At 34.8% G+C, this 20,249-nt stretch overlaps 1 protein-coding gene across 1 annotated transcript in view; it reads left to right on the forward strand.

Annotated features, from left to right (window-relative positions):
* The window catches only part of CCDC178 (coiled-coil domain containing 178), a 182,148-nt gene that overhangs the window by 23,649 nt on the left and 138,250 nt on the right, over positions 1-20,249 (forward strand). Inside the window, exons 2-8 of the mRNA XM_042839033.1 lie at positions 3,319-3,380; positions 5,489-5,567; positions 7,648-7,769; positions 9,630-9,664; positions 11,366-11,460; positions 12,757-12,960; positions 18,293-18,525. Coding sequence (XP_042694967.1) covers positions 3,319-3,380; positions 5,489-5,567; positions 7,648-7,769; positions 9,630-9,664; positions 11,366-11,460; positions 12,757-12,960; positions 18,293-18,525 — 830 coding nt within the window. The remainder of the gene's footprint in view (positions 1-3,318; positions 3,381-5,488; positions 5,568-7,647; positions 7,770-9,629; positions 9,665-11,365; positions 11,461-12,756; positions 12,961-18,292; positions 18,526-20,249) is intronic.

Here is a 20,249-nt window from a genome sequence, read left to right on the forward strand (position 1 = left end):
TAATTTTTTTTTAATATTTAATTCATTTTACTCTGTATTTTTAGCTTTGTCTGAAAATTTAAGTTTAATTACTGAATCGTAGAGCACAAGCAATGAGTAAAGTTAACGGTCACATTTCATGGGTAAAAAGATTTACGATTCAGGATGTGTCACTCTGGAAGGTAGATAATAAGGAAGCATGAGCTTGAGAAAACAGCACTTCCATTCAGCTTTGGGGTACTGTTGATTCCTTAGGTATCAGTCTTCTCTTTTTTTTTTGTCGTGTAAAACTTTGACTGAGGGATCTGTCATCTTCTAAGGAACCAGAACAGAAATGTGCTCTTAATGTAGCTCTGTTGAAATGTGTATGTTAGCCTTTCCTTTTGAATGTTTATAAAACAGCCGCCTGAAAATGTATAATTAAAAATAATGTTCTATTTTGTTTTTAACAAGATTTTCTATTAATTTTATTTTTTAAACAAGGCAGCATCAAGAATTAATTAGCTTCTCAGATCTGAGCTGTGCCACGAAACACATCTTGCTCCATCTGAACAAAGGAATGTTTTTATGGTTACTCAGCACTTGGTCTGGAGCTTGGCAAGATCTCTTTATGCTAGAAAATGCACAGATGCAATTTCATGTCTTTTAGCAGTGTGTTATGTTCGTTTTTCTTAAATTTTAAATAGACTGTGTGAGCCTGCCAAATTTTCAACACATTTTTTCCTAATCTTTCTGACTAAACTACTTATATAATATACATAGTAGCTAAAATTACCACTTAGCTGCAAGTTCCTCCTAAACATTAAAGAATAAAGTACATACAACTTGATGGAAAATCAAATCAAGATGGATGCATCATTTTAAATGCTTATTTCTTCTTCTTTTTTTTTTTTTTTTTTTTAATTTTAAAGATTTATTTTTTAAAACAGTATGGCATTGTCCTGCTAGGAACACACCGTATGTTACTGATGGCACTGGGGAACAATGGAGGCGATCTGAGAAGCTGCACCGCAGGGGCTTGCCACATGCTCCCACTGGGACACAGTGCCTTGCTGAGAAGAGGTGCAAGAACTGTTCAGTGTTCAGGATCATTTGCAATTTGAGATGGACTGGAGAAGTCAGAGAATAGGGTGTAAATAAGTGAAAACAAGTATGAAGTTCTATGTTCTGTGCGCATTATTTATATTTAGTAGAAGAAAATTCTAGGTAAGGTAGTAGAAGATCCGTAGCTTATAGTGTGAAACACAAAAACCAGTATCCTGTTGTTGTGACAGAACCGAGGGTTACTCCAGGATATGAAACCAAAAGCATTGTGTAATACTTCTTCTTAGCACTGAGGCATCAGCTGGAAAGCCACATCCTCTTCAGGACACATGTGGAAGGACCTGGACCAGCTGAAAAACATGTGGAAGAAAGCAGCAGAAAAGCAATAAAAATATAAAGGTAGAGGGGTTAGAAGAATTTTATCTATTTAGCATATAACAGGGAAGAGAAAGCTTCTCAAATGTTAAATAAATTGTTTACAAGATGAAAGGAATCATTTTCTGTGTCCGTAGAGATAAGGCAAGATTGCATTATACTTTAGCAAAGCTGACTAATGGTGAAAATAGTTGAGTTTGGTTTAACTTTGCAGAGATTCTTTATAAGAACTGTCAATATGAGATTTTAAAGCAGGTTCAACAACATTTGTTAGAAATGGTTTGGATTTAGTTGAAACTGCCCTGGATCTTTCGGTTAATTGAGGTATTATTTTGCAAATGAAATCTGTCTTCACATTCTACTATGCTCCAAAAAATAAAAGAAGTTTCTACTTAAGTTTTACCCCCTTCTGTTTGTTGTGGGATTTTGTAAGTGCTTAATTAAATGCACAATTTCCTTTTTTCAATTTACAGATCCTCTGTCATTTTGTCCTTATGTTGTCTCATTCCAGTTTTAGTTCTGTGTCTCATCTATCCTCTTTTTCTTTTCCCTTTAGATTTGTCATTTATTCTTCGTTATGTTCTGAACTTTTCAATAATTACCTTTCCATACTTCATAATAAGTTTTTCAGCTTTGCCTTGCAAATGCCCTTCATACCTGTGAATTCCCTCTCACCCACTATGCTTCAGCATTGCCAGCATGCTCATGCTTGTCTCTTTTTGGTCTCTTTTTGTCTTTTTTTTTTTTTTTTTTTTTTTTTTTTTTTTGGTCTTTTTTTATCTTGGCATGTGAAGAATGTTGTCTCTTTGCCCTCTACCTAAGATTGTGAAATTTAAGATCTTTCTAAAAAAAAAAAAAAGGATTTTCCATCTTTGATGGAAAGATTATAAAAGAAATGACTACAATCACTTTAGGTAGCTTCCACTTAAGGAGCTGGTTTTGGTTTATCTAAGGAAACAAGTATGCTGTTGCTGTACATTGTGTGTCAGTGCTTGTCCTCCAGAAGCTTTTCAAACATAATATCTGATTATTGCATACACCTGAAAGGAGGTTGTAGAGAGGAGATTGGCATTTTCTTCCTACATAATTAGTGATAGAATGAGAAGAAATGGCCTCAAATTGTGCTGATGAGATTCAGGTTGTATATTAGGAAAAATTCTCAGAAAGAGTGGAATTGGAACAGGCTGCCCAGGGAACGGAGGACTCACCGTCCCTGGAGGTGTTTAAAAATATGTGAATGTGGCACTGAGGGCCTTGGTTATTGGGCATGGTGGGGATGGGCTGGTGGGGACTAGGAGATCTTAGAGATCTTTTTTGACCTTAATGTTTCTGTGAGTCTATGAAATTTCAACCAGATTTGATAGGTTAAAGTCCCAAGGATGTTGAGTTCCTCCAACTTTCATGAAAACTGGCAGCTGAGTAGGGGGAGGAAAGACTCCGATTATTTCCTCCCGTATAAGAAAGAAGCTATAAATTAACTCTTATTCTGCAGGGTAGCGGTCAGCTGGCTAGTCTGCTGTCTTTCTGGTTAGCCAGACAACATTTGTAAGCTCCAAACCTGTTGTATCGCATGCACATGACTGGAGGGAATAGCTAAGGAAGCTGTGTTGGTCAGGTTCTTTGGAAGAACCAGGAAGAATTGGGTTTCATTTGGGGGATCTTTGTAAAATCAGACTTTATTGATTCTAATGGTTTTGGGAACTGCTGCCTTTTTTGGGCTGTAAAATGTTTTTAGCAGCTTTTCTCTGCTCTGCAGTAACAGAGAGCCCATCAAGTGTTAAAAAAATAACCATTTTTAAACACTTAAGTGGTCTTTCATTCATACGTAATTTCAGACTAATCCTCTTTTTATCTTCTCTTTTTTATGAAAGCCTGTTATCCTTCAAAATTTGGCTGGATCACTTCCACAAATTCATTAAGGATTTGACCCATTAATCTCTGTACATGTGCAGAGTAGATACCAGAAGGTCTGGGGAAGCCAGGTAAGCCAACAGTGATGTTGCTGATACTTGAAGTTAGAATACTGTGTGCTAAAGAAAGTTTTGGACTTTGCATCTCTGTTTTTTTTCTTGTTGTTGTTGTTTTTTTCAGTGCTGACAATGATGGAATCTTGTGCCATGCTCAGCACCTTAAGAAAAAGCTTTAGGTTTCCGAGAATTAAAGTTGAGATTAAGTCTATATATATTCTTTTTTTTAATTATTTGTTCTTCTGTTTTGCATTACTAAACTCTTTCTGAAATTCTGGTGTTTGTATTCCTGAATATTGAAACGAAAGGTATTGATGGTAATGAACAATGTAAGGTGATTCTGAAACAGCTAACTCAGAGCTAAGATACAGAGCAGACAAAGCTTGAAAAGGAAAATAATGGAATAGGTGTAGTTTTGAAGTAAAAGCATGCAAGTCCAATGGTCCTACCTTTCACACAACCACAGGGTTGTTGTTGGTTTGTTGGTATTGTTGGTATTTTTGTGTTGTTTGGCTTTGTTGGTTGTTTGTTTGTTGGTTTATGTTTTTCTTTTAAGATGCTTCTGATTCATTCTGTCAGCTGATAAAGAAGCATAGAGGAGTTTGTAGCTAAATCAGAGATTGGTTGAATTGACTTAATTTCTCCCTGCTGGATGTATGTTATAATGCTGTTGAGAAAATGATGCTGTTGTAAGACTGACTGCCAGCATGTCTAGAATAGTCCTTCCTTTGCTACTATTTCGTGGAAGTAAAGATACAGGTATTCTTGTTCAATGTGAACCTCATTGCAATTGGAAAGGGAATAAGTTTGTCACAGGCTGTTTTTTTTTTTTCTGAAATTTCTTTAGAATTGAATTTCTTGAAATTCAATTTCTGAATGTTTGATTATTAATGTATTTTTTATTATAAAATAGTATTTTGATTTTAATGTTAATAGAAATGACTTGATTATCACTAAGTGAAAGATAAGCAGTAATTAACTGCGTGTTTTAATAGAATGTGAAATAGTAAATTCTAAGTGTAAAAGAAAGGAGAATGAATTAAACAAGAATATTTTGCATTATGTCTGTTAATACTTGATCTCATTTTTTGTTTCTTCATTACCCTATTTTTTAAAAATGGAGTTCAGAAGTGTCAACATTTCTAATGCTCAGAAAGGGAGATGTGATTTGTATGAACATATGCAGCAATTATGCCAAAACTAAATTTCTTCCCTTCTGTGGTTACTATGGTAACCAATATTTACTGTATTTCATTTAGACATATACAACAGAATGGAAAATGCTAGGTTTAAGCTTTAGTAATCTTTGCAAAAAAATATTATGCTATTGTACATGATATTTTAATTATGAGTAAAGGGATGGATCAAATAACTAACATGCTTAGTAGCATGAGCTTTGGTAGGAATCATCTTTAAAACATATTTGAATGATTCTTCTGGTAATGGAATTTCAGATGCTCATTTCTAATAATTGAATTGAATTAGTTTTTTGCTTGAGCAGAGATTGTTCCTACCACTGTCAGATCTCTTTGACCTCGCAAGAATAAGAAAGAGGTTAATATGAGGGATGCTCCAAAAGTAATGCCTTCTATTTTATGATGTTGGCACACAATGTCAGAGGTGGATGTTGAAGGTATGGCAGTAGAGGTTGAAGCTTCCCACCAATTCTCCGTTGTTTTTTGTCACTATATGACGTATGGCAACAGAGGAACAATCTGACAAAATGGCAGCTGACCTGGAGGTGTGTGGGAAGCAAAGGTGTGTCATTAAATTCCTCCATGAAGAAAAAATGGCAGCCATTCATCAATGCTTGCTGAACGTTTATGGAGACCAGCCAGTGGATCTGAGCACAGTGAGGCAGTGGGTGGTGTCTTTCAGCAGTGGTGACATTGATAGTCGGTCATCTCCACTTGTGTAGATGTTTATGAGTGTGGCATTCAGGCTTTTGTTCACCTCTGGTGAACATGCAGAGCTAATGATGATGACTGTATTGAAAAACAGTGTTTTCTAGCTGAGAATTTGCTCTGTCAAATAGTGTTATTGTGCTCTTTGTATCTGTAGGATATAAATAGAAGGAATTATTGTCAGAGTAACCTACATATAATGTTTTTTCTAATCATTAGGCTGCAAAATACTGCACAATAATGCTTGAAACGCAATTGTTTTCCTACTCTTCTAAGGACACTGATGAACCACCTCAAGGTATGTCAGTGTATCTTCTACTATATGGTTTTCAAATAGCTTAATGAAAGGCTTAAATTTAACACATTATTTTCAATTTTTATTTTAATAGTGTGCAGTGCTAGTTCTCTTTTGTGGTTTTTATCTGTTATGCTACTCAAAATTCTTCATAGCAATTATGCATTTGTATACTTTGAATGTCAGTCATTTACTTAGTGGTGTCACTCAATCATCTAATCACAGTTCAGTTTTTCCATCTAGAGAAAACATTATTAGCTGTATTTCACATGGCATTTACACTTTTTTTAGATTTTAAGAAAAATCTAGTGAACGATTCCATTTTCTTGCTGAGTTCTATATATAACTTGCTTTTACAAACGTCTTAGAAGACTTGTGACATTGTTTGCTTTTGCCAATGAAAATCAAGGAAGTAAGAGATTAATCTTATTTTCTTAATGCCATTCAGGTGTTTCTGATTTTTTTTTTTTTAATGGAAGTATTCTTAGGTATATTGAGGCAAGAACATTAAATAATTTTTACAACAAAATTAATATTCATTTGGTAAACTGATAAAAAAAAAATAGCAGCAGAAAAAGCTAAGTGAAATTGAAGTAATATTAGTCTGGAAATGTGAACTTCTGTAAGCACAGAAAGATCCAAAATCTGTATACACTTAGTCCAGATGGTGCAGCATAGGCATCCTAAAAAGGTTGCTCTGGAAAGAGGCTGAGGAAGATCACAGAATAGCCAAGGATCATGAATCTCCAAACCCCCTGCCACATGCAGGGCTACCAACCTCCCCATTTAATACCAGACCAGGCTGCCCAGGGCCCCATCCAACCTGGCCTTGAACACCTCCAGGGATGGGGCATCCACAACCTCTCTGGTCAGCTGTTCCAGCACCTCACCACTCTCATAGTAAAGAACTCCCCTCTGACAGATCCTGTGAGCCCATTTTAGTGGGTTCTGTTTTTCCAGCAAAATTTTGCAAACTGTCTTTTGCTTTCCAATAAAGCTGTTTACCATAAAGTAAGTGTATGTAACCCAGAGCCTTCTGATCTTCTAGTCTTACTATTTTAGTTAAGACACTGAGAGATTATTCTAAAAAAAAATATATAAATAAATAAACAACACAGCCACCTACAAACTGTATGAAGGTTGCCTGCTAATATATCTATTCTACTGAGTAATCTCTATAAATATTATTGTTATTTTTTGTAAATATCTAACACACATTAGAGCACTGTGTTGCCCTGAACATAATTAGGCTAATGTTCCATGTTTGTAGGACAACTGATCACACTTTTTAATTGCTCCTCTGCTAGATTTCATTGTCTCGTGGTGATTCATGATGACTTTCATTAGTGATCCCTGCTGTCAGACTCCCCTTCTATGTATCAGTTGAATAGATAACATTCAGTAGTGTGACAGAGTGTAATTTATCTATGTCATTATAAGGCAAGCACACTTGAAAGAAAATGTAGCCGTGAAACCTGAATGTTCTTATGGAACAGTTACGTGCCATGTAGCTTGAATGCCCCAACTCCAGAACTGGCCTTCTGGAACTTCGTTCCTTCATATGATTGAAGCCAATGCTGATTGGCACTAAGTATCATATGCACAGGAGTTGGCTAAGCTTGCCTCTTCGAGCTGTAAGACCTCTTCTGTTTGGCTCTAGGCTTCTCTTCAGTAGCTACCAGCCTTGCTTTTTGGGGTTTTGATATTATTCTTACTCTTTGGACAAAATCTTCACTGAGGACTAGCCTAAAGTCATCAAACTCGATTAATTTGGGATTAATTTTATAAAATTAATTATAGAAAACTGATATTCTGACCTTACCCCTTCTATCATGTTTTGTCTCTCTGATGTTATTCCATCATATTTTTTCATGCACTCATTTGTCCCTCTCTTCTCATATTGAAAAGGAATGACCTTTTCTGTGTAATGTGTGCATGGCAATAGATGCAGCGATTGCATTCTCTTAGCCAAGACTAAGGTTTGTCAGGTTTCAAATTAAGGGACAAATTCAAGTATCAGACTATCTGGTATCAGCCTTCAGGTAAAGCTCGGCAACATTCTGTATTCTCATTGTTTCTGCAGATGAATGGACCACCACAAGGCAGCGGAGCTGTGCGTTTGTAAATACTCCATTACCATGTATTAATAAAGCCATTCATCACATTCAAGACTTGGAAGTAAAGATGGGGAAATACTTTCAACAGGTACAGTTATGGTTGAAAATGGCTGAGCTCTTTTTATATCAAATGTATTTTAAAATAAGATTACTATGGTGATTTTCTCTCCTTTATAGCAAGCACTGTTTTTTTCCTAGAGAGTACTTAACAATTCCTTGATTAAATCTTCTCTCTTATTGAGAGCCATGAATTTGAAAATATAATGGTCCTTTTTCTAGCAATGTATGATGTTTTCATAGCCTAAATAGATTTTGTGAATAGAAACAAGAGTAAAGGGAAGCTGAAAATGGGTAGCTAGATGAAGAAAGAGTGCAATACATTGTCTTTTGAAGTACAGTAAAATTTTCCTATTAACTTCCTTGAGAACATGATCAGTTTTATTTAAATAATTCACAGTGGAGTGTTTTCCAAATTTTTAATAAATTTTGTGTATGTCTACACTGCAGTAAGATCTGATTGCTACTGTTGCAAACAAGTTATATTTAAATAATTTAGCTCCAGTATTGACTGTGTTGTAATCACTGAGGTACATCAGAAAGACTATCACACTTTAGTCTTCTACTTTATTAAATGCTTTGCAGTGAGATTTCTGCAACTACAGAATAGGTACTGGAGGAATCCAAATTGGATAAGCTATAAGAATATCTTGATATACAATATAGATGTAGATAGGGAATTTTGTATTGCCTCATTCACTTTGAGTTAAAATAAAGTGAGAATAGTGAAGTTATTTGTGTGATAATTTTGTTATTACTGTGCATGAATTAAATGAGGAAACACTGATCTGTCCAGATGTTCATTCATTTTAATGTATATGCTGTCTCTTGTGTATTTTCCACTTCTAATTTTGTGTATGTCAATTGTTTGTGGGCTGGTTCAGCCCAATTCTGTGACCAGCGGGGTGGAGGGATTTCACAAAATCAACGTCTCCAGAAAAGGGAAACAGGGGACCCCAAAATAATTAAAAACAGTGGCAATGATCTGAGGAGAAACAAACTAACTACTAAATATGATATCAGAATGCAGGATAACACACTGTAATACAATATAATTAGAATTGAAACCAATTAATCAAATATAATGAGTGTCTGGAAGGTGGATAGGCCTCTCCATAATGCTGAGGTGAGATGCACAGTGTGGTTGAGCAGCAGGGAGGAGAGCCTGACGAAGAAGGGGAGGCCAGATGACCTTACCAGGGTTATATCTTCTCACTGGCTGCAAAGCCCCTGGGCTCTGATATTTGATTAAATATAATCAGTAATGTGTCCAGTTGACATGGAAAACCTCATATGTATATTGTTATATTCTTACCCTGAAAAACAAGAGAGACAGTATGTGCAGGGCTTTGGGAACTGCTTTATCATTCTTTCCAATTCCTGAACTGTTTAGAAATTGGGAGTGATTTGGGTATGTGGCAATTGTAGCAATAAGTTTTTGTTACAATCTTATGATGCAGTTGATAAAGTTTCTGGGCCCAAAAAATTTGCCTGGCAGCTTTTAATTTACTGTTCTGGACAGAAGTCTAGTGAAGGAAAAGCATAGAATGCTCAGGCAGAAACTGTCCAATAGTTTTGAGATTTAATTACAGAGATTAAGAGTGGCAATATAATTAACAATGTAAAAGCATTTTAAAAAGCTTTACAAAACTGAGTAATATTTAACATGTGTGTACAAAGAATGGGTTTCATTACCAACCATTTGGAGATTCTTACACAGGTTTTCAGAATTCAAAAGCTTCGTAATTATTTAAAGATATTAAGAAACACAGATCTGTATGCACTTTGATTATATCCTTTTACAATACAAAGTTCAGTAGTCTTTTTATTAGGTAACAGACAATTATGTGTCGTCTGAGATGTGGAATGAAACTTGTCTTTTATTTTGCAGTATGACCGTGTGTTTAAGGAGGAGAAAAAGCTGTGGTAAGAATTATGCATACAAAATCATACAAACTGCTTGTTTGTTTTTATGTCAGGTAAACTTTTGATGAAAAATTAGCGTGACTATAATGCCTTCTCTGTGAACTTTAATGTTTACCAAGTTCTACTGTTGTGCAGAACACAGCTGAAATAAGCATTCACAGTGCCTGCAGGAACTATTTATGTCAGGAGACCAAAAGTATTCATGCACTATTATGTCTTCCCTATTCTGTGTTTAATATTCAAAGATTCAAGGGGATCTTAGGACCCACCTAAATGGTAACTTTTGCTGTGAAGTGCAGTTCAGTTATTGATACTTCTGACATTGCGCCTCATCTGAGATATTTAAATATGGCTCAGCATTCCCATTTTAAGTTCTCGTTGTTTTGAGTTATAAGATACCCAAAACAAAGCTGACTGTGTAATTTTAAATTGAATTATTTGTGATGTGGGCCACTTTATGATGTCGGTCTCATTACAGTGATTAAAAAGAAGAGTTTGAAGAGGAGAATGTATCTCATGCATTCAGCTTGTCTTGGCTGTTTTGCTCAACAAAGCATATATTTCTGTGTGTATTTTTGTGTCACATATGCCTATTGAGTCATTCTGTGTTTCTTATTTACCCAACTCCTCTTCACTGAACTTCTGCTTCTATATCTAATTTGAAATCTCTTCCATTACCAAGTCTCATTTTTCTTATCAAATTTCTTATTATTTTCCATTACTGGAATCTTCCCAGTAACTTAGATGTAACAATCAGAGGCATCAGTTCTCTTTTTTTTCTTTTTTTTTTGTGGTACATTTTTGTGGATTGCTTTCAACTCTGGACTTTCACATTATGCATCGATGTGTGGTATACCCACACATAGAGTTCATTTTGTCTTCGCTGCATGTGACAGACCTGTATATACTCTTTAACCTGCACACGTGGGCATATATGGGGGGTGGTTATCCTTCATCACCTTGTTCTCAACTCCAGTAGGCTAATGAGCCTCTTGAGGTCTTCTGAGACTTCTAGTTTGTTTCTGTTCTTTAATTATTTGGATTGTTTATTTCCCTTTCTCACTTGCAGATTAGATTTATCCCAATCTTATTTTAACAAAAACCTCCCTTTTTCTGCTTTTGAATTTCCCAAGATTTCAAAAGGTTCTCTGCTGGAAACTGATGAAGCCATTGTGTTTCTAAAAAATCTTCAATTGCTTTTCTTCATTGTTGACCCTGAAATTATTACATCCCTTAAGGTGATAAAACTGAAACTACTTCTGACTTGCACTGGCAATGCATCTCTGTCTGAGGGTGAAATTTGATGCTTCTGCTGCTGAGAAGAGTCTGCAAAGTGTACAGTATATAGATCCTTTCACTTCAGAACTTGGGCAGAATAACAACTTATCCTCATCGGTTTCTTTGGCAAATCCTTGGGTGTAACAACAGAGTTGGTCTGTGTAGGTACAAGATGTTAAGGAGTCTATTTTTTGTATTTCTGTAAATAAATATGAGGAAAATCATTTATATGGGAGTTACACAATTAAAAATTCTTTTGAATGACTTGCATTCTTTTTTTTTAACAGTAATTCTATATAATCCAGCATTTAAGATACAAGACTGAAGAAAGGCACTTCTGACTTAGTAAAAGAAATATTTATGTAACAGTGCCACTTTAAATTCAGTCTAAAATTTTTTAGTGACAGTGGGTTTTATCCACAGGATAACAGAACAAGTCAGTGTTGAATCTAATGAAGATACCTGGTTATCATTATCAACTAGTTTGGATTTTCAAGATGCTAATGTTTCTCGTGAAGGTAAAATGCTTTATAGTACTCTGTACAGTACTCAGTCTGAGTGGAAATAGTTACTTGCCCTCATTTAATATATGCTTTGCATTTAATAATGTTTGCTGGCTGCTTGATAGATCTTATGTAAATGATGTGTGCATCCTTTGAAATCTATCGGTGTATCATTTGTCAAGCTGAAAGACACATGGATTTTAAATGTTATATTAAGTACCATGAAATCATCCTGTTTGCAAGATGGTAATTTACGTTTTTCTATGTAGATTTATACTGTACTTTAAGCCAGCAGAACAAATTATTTTGTGTTTTGTTTAATTTCAGTAACACATGTAGCTGCATCACTGTTGCAGGGTTTTCACAAATACACTCCTGACATGAAGTTATATTTCTTACAGTTGGCATCTTTGTTCAAATTAAATGTTTTTGAATTGTTTTCAGTATTCAAGAGTCTGTGTGCAATTCACAGTGCATTCTTTTCAGTACTGCTAACTCAAGTTGATCCTGTCTACAGTGAATTGTATAATACACTTTTTGTTGGCAGCAAAGCTAAAATCCAGATTTTAAGTAGCTACCCTTATTTTCAGTGCTTACAACTTTTAATGAAAATAATTTGAGGAGTTACTGATCATTGACTGTAGAATTTAAATGGAAATGCTTTGAATTCTGTAGTTTATGCAATTTTTTTTTTTTTTTTTTTTTTGTAGATCAGGTTAAGGATGATGACCTCAAAAATATTTTACCAAAAGCAGTAAGCTAGGACAATTTTGATAGCCAGATTTTTACAAAATAAAATTTTGATGACCTATTTGTATCATGATGAAAACCAGTGTTGTGTATTGTTGAGATACTTCACTGAATATTCTTAGAATTCTGAGAACTTTAATGAAGTCATTGATACTTCCTGGGGAACATAAAATAAGTGTTCTTAAAAACAACAACAACAAAGATATAATGAAGAACTTGGGGTAACTACTTATCCAAACAACAAGACAAAAATGAAAATTGTGTACCATCTCTATTAGTGTGTTTTTGGAAATAAACTGGAGGAAACATGCAAGATTTGTTTGCAGCCAATTTTTGCTTGCCTTGATACATGTGAGGAGGCTGCCTTTGTGTTGAGGATGACTGCAGAGTGTAAGTTTAAGCTATCATATGAAATAATGATAATGTATTATTAAAGAGCAATGTAACTAATTGTGCTTACTGTGATACACACAGACAGGACAACTTTGTGTTCAGAATGAAGCTGGAATAAAGAGCCTGTGATTAAGCTTTCATAAAAAAATATTTAATGTATTTTTAAAGACAGCAAGACGTTAACCTTGAAGCAGGAAATAGCAGCTTTGCTACTGGAAGTTACTAAGCTAATTAAGCGATTGGAGGCTGATCGTATGGAGGCAGAAAAAGCTTTGGAGCGGGAGAGACAGCGAAGGAAAAAGCTTGGCATGGAAATTGATAGTATGTCACTTTGGAGGCTTCAGCACTTCCCTGCTGCTGTGCAAAAAGGTATCACTACTGAAGTTAAGAGTATTTGTTATTTTCAGTCAGTTCATTACCAAGGAAAATAATTACACTGTGAGAATAGTTGTGTTTACTGTAACAGAACTGCAGTACTTACTCTTTTGAATTTGGCATGCTTTAATATATATCCATAGGGGAAAAAAAAAACCAAAACCAAAAACAACACGGAACACACTATATTACATAGTTCTAAACTGTGTAGTAGTTTAGTATTGTTTGAAGAATAACTCAAGAGTAGGCAATGAACTTAAGATGATGAGAGATACTTTTGTTAGGGCAGGGAATCAGAAGTTTGAACAGAACTATAAAATAATGCAATTGTGCTAAACTGTAGAATAAACCATCAATTTAAATAAAATAAAATGTGATAAACTTGATTAAAGTATTTGCATGAATAGTTGGATGTAACTATTGATAGAATTTCTCAAAATCCCGGATTCTAAGGACATTTAGTGCTACCTTCTGTGATTAGCTGGCATCTACACAATAGAATTAAAAAAGCAAAGAAAAAAAAAGCACATACTTTGCAGCTGTTTGCTATTTGTCTTCTGACTCACAGATCATAATGGGAAGTAGGTATCATCTGAACCTAGACTGAAAATCTGATGCCTGTGGGAAAACATGTAACTAGAGGAAAATTATAAGCATGCATGTATTAGCTTTGTCTGTTAGCATGTAATATGTCAAATGTCACTCATATTCGTTGACAGTCCTAGATTAGTGATCAGGGTGGATTGCCAAATTCTCACTTAATATTATAGCTTTTTTATGTTTGTATTCTTAATACTGTAAAATGCTGACAGCAGTCTTAAAATCACCTATTTTTAGCTGGGATCATCTACTCTTTTTAAGGTTACCATTCTTTGCCCTTGATATTCACTTTTCTTTCTACCTCTTCTGGTTTTTTTCTACATACTGTGATTTCTGTTCTTTGGTCATATTTATTACTCATTTTAAGTACATATCCTGATCGCATAGAACAATTTTTTTTTTCTTCAGTAGCGTTACTGTGTAGGAGATAAATGCATATCAAATTATTCTCAAGAATGTCACCCAGCTTTTTTTTATTGAATCATGTAAGAGTTTGTAGAAAAAATAAAAGTGATTTTAAGAATTTTGAAAGTCCTACTGGAATTGCAGTTCCAGAATAATTTAAACCTTTTAGAAATGAAGTGGCATTTTCAGAACTATTCCGTAGTTAGGAATCACCTAAGATACACCCAAAGCATGTTTTTTCCTGTGTGCTTTGTCAAACAAGATATTCGTCACTGTAGAAGATGTTAAGAGAAACAAATGCCTTTCATCTTGGTGTTTAAAGAAACAAAACATGACAACAAATAGCATATAATTAACAGTGCCGGCTACCAGAACCTTGATTACAAATTTTAATGAATTCTAATGAGACTGATTATTGAGGAGAGCTTTGAAAGACTAGGAAGAAACTTAACTACATGGTACTCCAGACAAGCAGGAGAAAGTAAATTGTCTTTCAAACCATAGAACAAATTCTGCAAAAAATAGTTGCGCTTTTGCCTTGTCACGTAGAGTTTCAAACCTGTGTGGCCACAAGCACCAGTTCTGGTTTGTGTCATTTGATGATTTAAACAAAATGAAAACTAGAGGACATGTTAAACATGCTTAATTTTGTCAAAGTGAAGGGATTTTCTAAGTGAGAAGAATGAAGTTTTGAAGATGACAAGAGTCAATTTAATGCAGAATCCAGAACAAATAATTTTCTACTTCATTTAGAAGAATCTTTTAATAACAGATACACTGATAATAAAGCAACCAACAGATGTAAAGGAAAGATGACTGGCTGTATGGAAGAACAGATTCCATAGTGGCAGGTTATTTTTCCTTTCAGAATTCACTTTTCTGCACTGAAATCTGAAGATATGTTAATTGTGATGCTTGAAATCTGGGAAGGCTTTTTTTGCTTGTATGATTCAAGCCCTTCAGTGTCAACAGAGAATGGCAATCATTGACAGACACATGGGTTGTTTTAATCTATGTAGTATTCCTGAGTAGTGTCATAGTACTATAGCCATGAAACTCTTGACTTTTGCATGAGAACAAGGGTATAAATGTTATCGTGGTTAGTGAACCTGTTTTTTCAACTTGCTTTTTCCCCAAATTTTATTCCTAATGCCAGGGAGTAAGCAAGCACAACATAAAACTTTTAGGCTTTTTGTACAGTGTGGTATCATGATATTTCAAGATACCATGGATGTTTATTGTCAGTGAGTAATGGGTGTCTTGGTGGCTGCCAAGCTGGTCTTGTAAGTATCTTTGTTTCTGATTTTAAGGCGTTTTTCTCAGTTCCTTTACGTCTGCAACACATCACATTATATGAAGATACTCCATGGCCCTCTGAAGTCTCTCAGTCAACATCTATAAATCTTCAATTCCTTTCCACAGAAGTGCTCCATGTTATCCTGTAGCTTCTGTGGGGATAGTTTATTATTTTTATATCCAGATGTCTAACAAAATATATCACAGCAGCAAAAAATAATCAGGACCCTAAAATCCAGGAAGCAAGACTTTCTATATTAATGCTGATTTGAGGGCTGGCTAATTATCCATTTTTTCATAAGGAAAACAGTTAAGTTCTAAAGAAATTTAGATTCTTGATGTCAGAGATGCAGTGGTCAATGTGTCTTCACTTAAGCAGTTTTCATATGATTGGTAGCCATCACAGCTCTGGAATGTTATCTCCTTGCGGTCTGCAATATTTTTCTTAGACTGAGAGCAGCAGAGCAGTATTTATAGCTATTCCAAGAAAAAGGCCTCAGAGAACGTCAGTCGGATCTTCTCAGTTGTGTTTTTGACCACTTTTTACAGTCTTGTTTTAGTATGTTGTAGAAGAGGAAAAATGCAGGCTCAGAACCATCATGATATCCCATTACATCTGTTTGTTACTGTGCGGTTGAACTAAAATTAGGGATGGTGGGAAGTCAGTTAATATTCCCAGACACTGATTTGCAAAGCATAGTAGTGGTTTGTCTATAATTTTACTGTAGTTTTTTAGAATTATAGTGGATGCCAAAAGAGAGACAAACATTAAGATGAAAAGAAGTGACATAATTTGTAATAGTGAGTTCCGGGATGTGAAATCACAGTCAATACTGTGGTACATATTCCTGATGGTCATCATCCTGAGAGTTTGACAAGTTTCTCATGGTCCAGGATGTGTAGGATATGTTTTCAGTTTGAAATACTTTTTTGTTTATTATTTTTTTTTTTCCATAGGCAAAATGTGAAGATGGGCACATTTCTGAGAATATATGAGAATAATTTTTGGTTTATATTTATTGGCTTATGAATTTATATATTTATCTTAGCGAGTGCCTAATTTGAATTGGAAACAAGAAATTGCTGTTAATACATGACTAATTTGCAGAGATTGTTACAGATTTTTGTTTGTTTGATTATTTGTTTTTAAAACAGGAGTCTCTGAAGGGCAGTTTATGATGTTCTGAAAACAAAGGGAGAGGTTGAATAAGGGATCAAAATTAAAATTAATTCACTGGGAGGTTAGAAACTGCTTTCAGGAGAAAATCCTGTGGCAACTGAAAGGTCAATTTTTCCAAAGCAAAAAAGCTGTAAGAAGGTTAATAATACAGCTTTGTTCTGCAGCACAGTAATATGAGCTGCAGAGCTATTACATTCCAAGTCAACAGCAGTAATGCAAGATGCAAAATATAAAGAATAAAAACGTTTTGGGGGGACCCAATGCTTTTGCTTTACTGTTTTGCATTCGGAAGTTTGGAATAGTAGAATAATGATATTTAAATGCTGTCAGTCAGTTATGCGGTGATATAGTGATAGAATATTTATTAAAATTTAAAAAAAAAAAGCAATAAAAAAGCAGAAGTTGGGTTTTAGATATTAACCAACTCTCCTCTCTTGATATCTGTAGGCTGTGGTAGTGTGATGTTGTGTCCTTGGGGGTAAATTTGTCATTTTCAGGTTTATAATAATTTACAGTATTATCTGTAAAACAAAAAATTATGCTAAAACAGAATTGAGGATAAGGGGAAAAGACCCCCAGGGATGTTACAATTATCCCTAATCTAAATAATACAAACCCAGGAGATTCTTAATTAAGAGTTTGCATGACCCATTCTGAGTAGGCACGGAATTCTGTTATTTCTTCAGACTTCCCTTGATTTCCGTTATTGCTGACTCCTGCTGCCTTTACGTCCTGTAGGCCGTTGAGGTAATTGCAGTGACACAGCCCGTCTTCAGAACTGACCTCTTCTTAAATATAAAAAAAATTCAGTTTAAAAAAATTTTTTTTTTTTTTTTTTTTTTTTTCCATTTTACTGTTAGGCATCACTTAGTACGATACAGAAAAGCCACTTACTCGTATAATGTCTCTTCAACTTTTAGTGGCAATGAAATAATACATTTGTAAATTTGTGATTTATGTCTTGTTAACGCAGCAAAATGTATCAACTGTTAAGGAATCGGGCCAGATATTCTATAGCTACTTCTCTGAGCTAGAAAGCCTTTTCTTCTCGGTAAAATGTACTTCTCTCTCTCAGATTTATAACAAGAGTTTACTCCTGTTTAGATTTTTTTTTTTCTCTTAATTGGTAATCTTTTTCACTGTTAAATATCAGCTGCTGTGGTACCGTTAGGACACAGTCTGTAATAAGGTTTTCTTTCTGAGCAAGATGAAATACGTGCTGTCATTCAGCAACCAATGATCTAGTTACATATTTTCTTGTAAGGGCCCTCAGGAAATTTATACCAGTGTAGGAGAAGTAAATGCAATGAAGTGAATTAAGACTGACACATTTCTGTATGGCAACATGAATATGTTCTTCTTGACGGCTTTGAATATTTATCTGTAGTCTAGATTTTTTGAAGCCCCATTTAGTTTCAGAAAGTGTTCCTGAACTGAAAACAGCTGTCATATTAAGGGGATCTGGGATATATACTCGCCCTGTTCTTCCTCTGCATCCGCATACGTCCATTGCTGGTGACTGGCAAGTTTAGTACAGCTCTTTTTGTGTGGTAACAACCTTTCAAGATGTGCCTTAAGGCTAAGTGTTTTAATTTCCTTCATAAAAACAAAGCCACCACTCACTCTGAGAATGTACTTGAATGATGTAGTTAGATTATTGAGTTTCAGAATAGTTCCACTCCTAATGTACTATTTGGTGATGTCTTTTGTAACCAATGTCCTCTTTTTGCCTTAACAGTAATTTACAGCAAAATTTTGCAAGTCTTATACTTGGTATTGTAACTGTGCATTTCCTAATCTCACTAAGCATTCACGGTGTCACTCAAATACACATTCTGTTATGCTAATTATCTCTAACAGAATATGAAACATGCGCTCGAGATACCTTAGAGCTACAATGGCATTTGGATTGCAAAAGCCGTCAGCTGCGACAGGTACAAAACCAAATACTTAAGATAGAAGCAGTTAGCAGAAGGATTCAGGAGGATGTAGACTTCATGAAGAAACACAGCCCTCTGCTGGAAGAAAAGTTGAATCTGGAGGGTGAAGCTGTGAGGGATGTGTTACTGGCTTATGAAAAGGTGAGTACGCATCATACAAAAAAAACAATCACAAAGATACATAACCTTTTACAGCAGCATCACCAGTCTATTTTAAATTTTGTAGACAAAGACTGTGAATTGTGTGCCTCAGTACAGAGTACAGGCAGAATCCGGGGAATATAATGCTGTGGGCCTTTAATAAAAGTCTCATAAGCACACGTAGAATGTAATTCTAAATTTGTAAGCTCATTCCATCTGTTTGGGTTGTTTTTTTTTTCTTTTTTTTTTTTTTTCTTTTTTTGCAGAAAATGTAGATGGCACATATCTGATGTTTGTATAGATTCTTGATTCTCTTCAGATTTCTCACAGACATCAAGCTTTGTTCCAGAGTGTGGATAATGTGGAAATATTAGAAGCTGTCAAAGAAAGTAAAATTGAATTATTTTCAAGTGGTGGTGCATTTTTAATGCGGATAGTTGCAGACTGAACAATCAAAGTGCAGCAGAGTTGTAGATATTTTTAAATGCATATCAGAAAAGGAGGGGTACTGCGTAGCCGCAAGTTCAGATTTTAATACTGATTATTTTCTATGTATGCTTTATAGTTACTTTTAATCTCAAATCTAGAGATGAATCCATTTCAAGGTACTGCATTTACAATCTAAAAATGATCTTATACTTCTCAGTGATTTTGAATAAAAGTTTATTTAAACATTTGCTTTATTTTTAACCTTGCATATTGAGGTGTCAACAGTCATGTCAAAGTACTTCTAAAATAAAAAAGAGCTAATTAAGCATCACATCACATAGATAATATGAGAATTGTTATAAAGTAGTGTCCTTCCAATTCGTTTCCCTTTCTTAGTTAAATATGAATGGGACACAATCATTACTCTGTGTGTGAATGACAGCTTGCAAATTCTTTTCTTGTGTGTTTCTGGAAATAATTCTCCGCACACCAAAACTTGCATATGGTTCTGACTATGAAACAGCTGGTAGTTCGATCATTTTTAAGATACCAGCTAATTAAAAATCAATTTAGTTATTTCAATTTTCATTTTGTATCCTTTTTGTCTTGTTAATTTCTTAGAATAAATTGTATGCAGTCAAAAAAATTAAGATGCTGTAAAGTACGGATCAGGAAACAGACTATTTTCCAAAGACTGTATTAAATTAATACTTTTTCAGTGTCTTTTCTTTTTAGACACCACGGTTCTTAAGAAGACAGATTTTGTGTTCTTGTGATTCATTTATATATTTCATTTCAGCAAAGCTTCTAATTAACAAATTGTGCTCTAATTTACACGCTGCTCCTTACTCCTTTGTTTTTTTCTGTGTTTTTTTTTTCCTTTTTTCCCCCATGGCCTTTGGAAAGCAGCTCATATTGAGTTTTCTTTGCAGTTGAAACAGTTACTGAATTTTGAATCTAGCTTTTAAAACCCAGCAAACTAGTATTTACAGATTTTGTATCACATTTTTTTTTAACATCTGTAATATTTTCAAAAGCTGAGGTAAAAAGCGTGTGTATAGCACTAAGTGGACAGGAACTGAGCAGATGCAATACTGTTGATACCAGTGAAGATTTTGTTTTTTGTCTGCATTGTCTCAGGCCCCTGTTTTACACAGGTGACTGCAGGTCTTGCGCATGCTTTGGGTTGTTTCGTTTAAGTAATGATTCTATCAGATTACTGAGAGAAACCTCTGTGACTTCTTCCAACTTATTTCTTTCTTTCTGCTCCAGAGGTCACTGTCTTCCCATGGAAG

This window comes from Centrocercus urophasianus, unplaced genomic scaffold, assembly GCF_019232065.1.
Source record: "Centrocercus urophasianus isolate 14NV4802_14NV808 unplaced genomic scaffold, USGS_Curo_1.0 seq_11, whole genome shotgun sequence".
Taxonomy (NCBI): domain Eukaryota; kingdom Metazoa; phylum Chordata; class Aves; order Galliformes; family Phasianidae; genus Centrocercus; species Centrocercus urophasianus.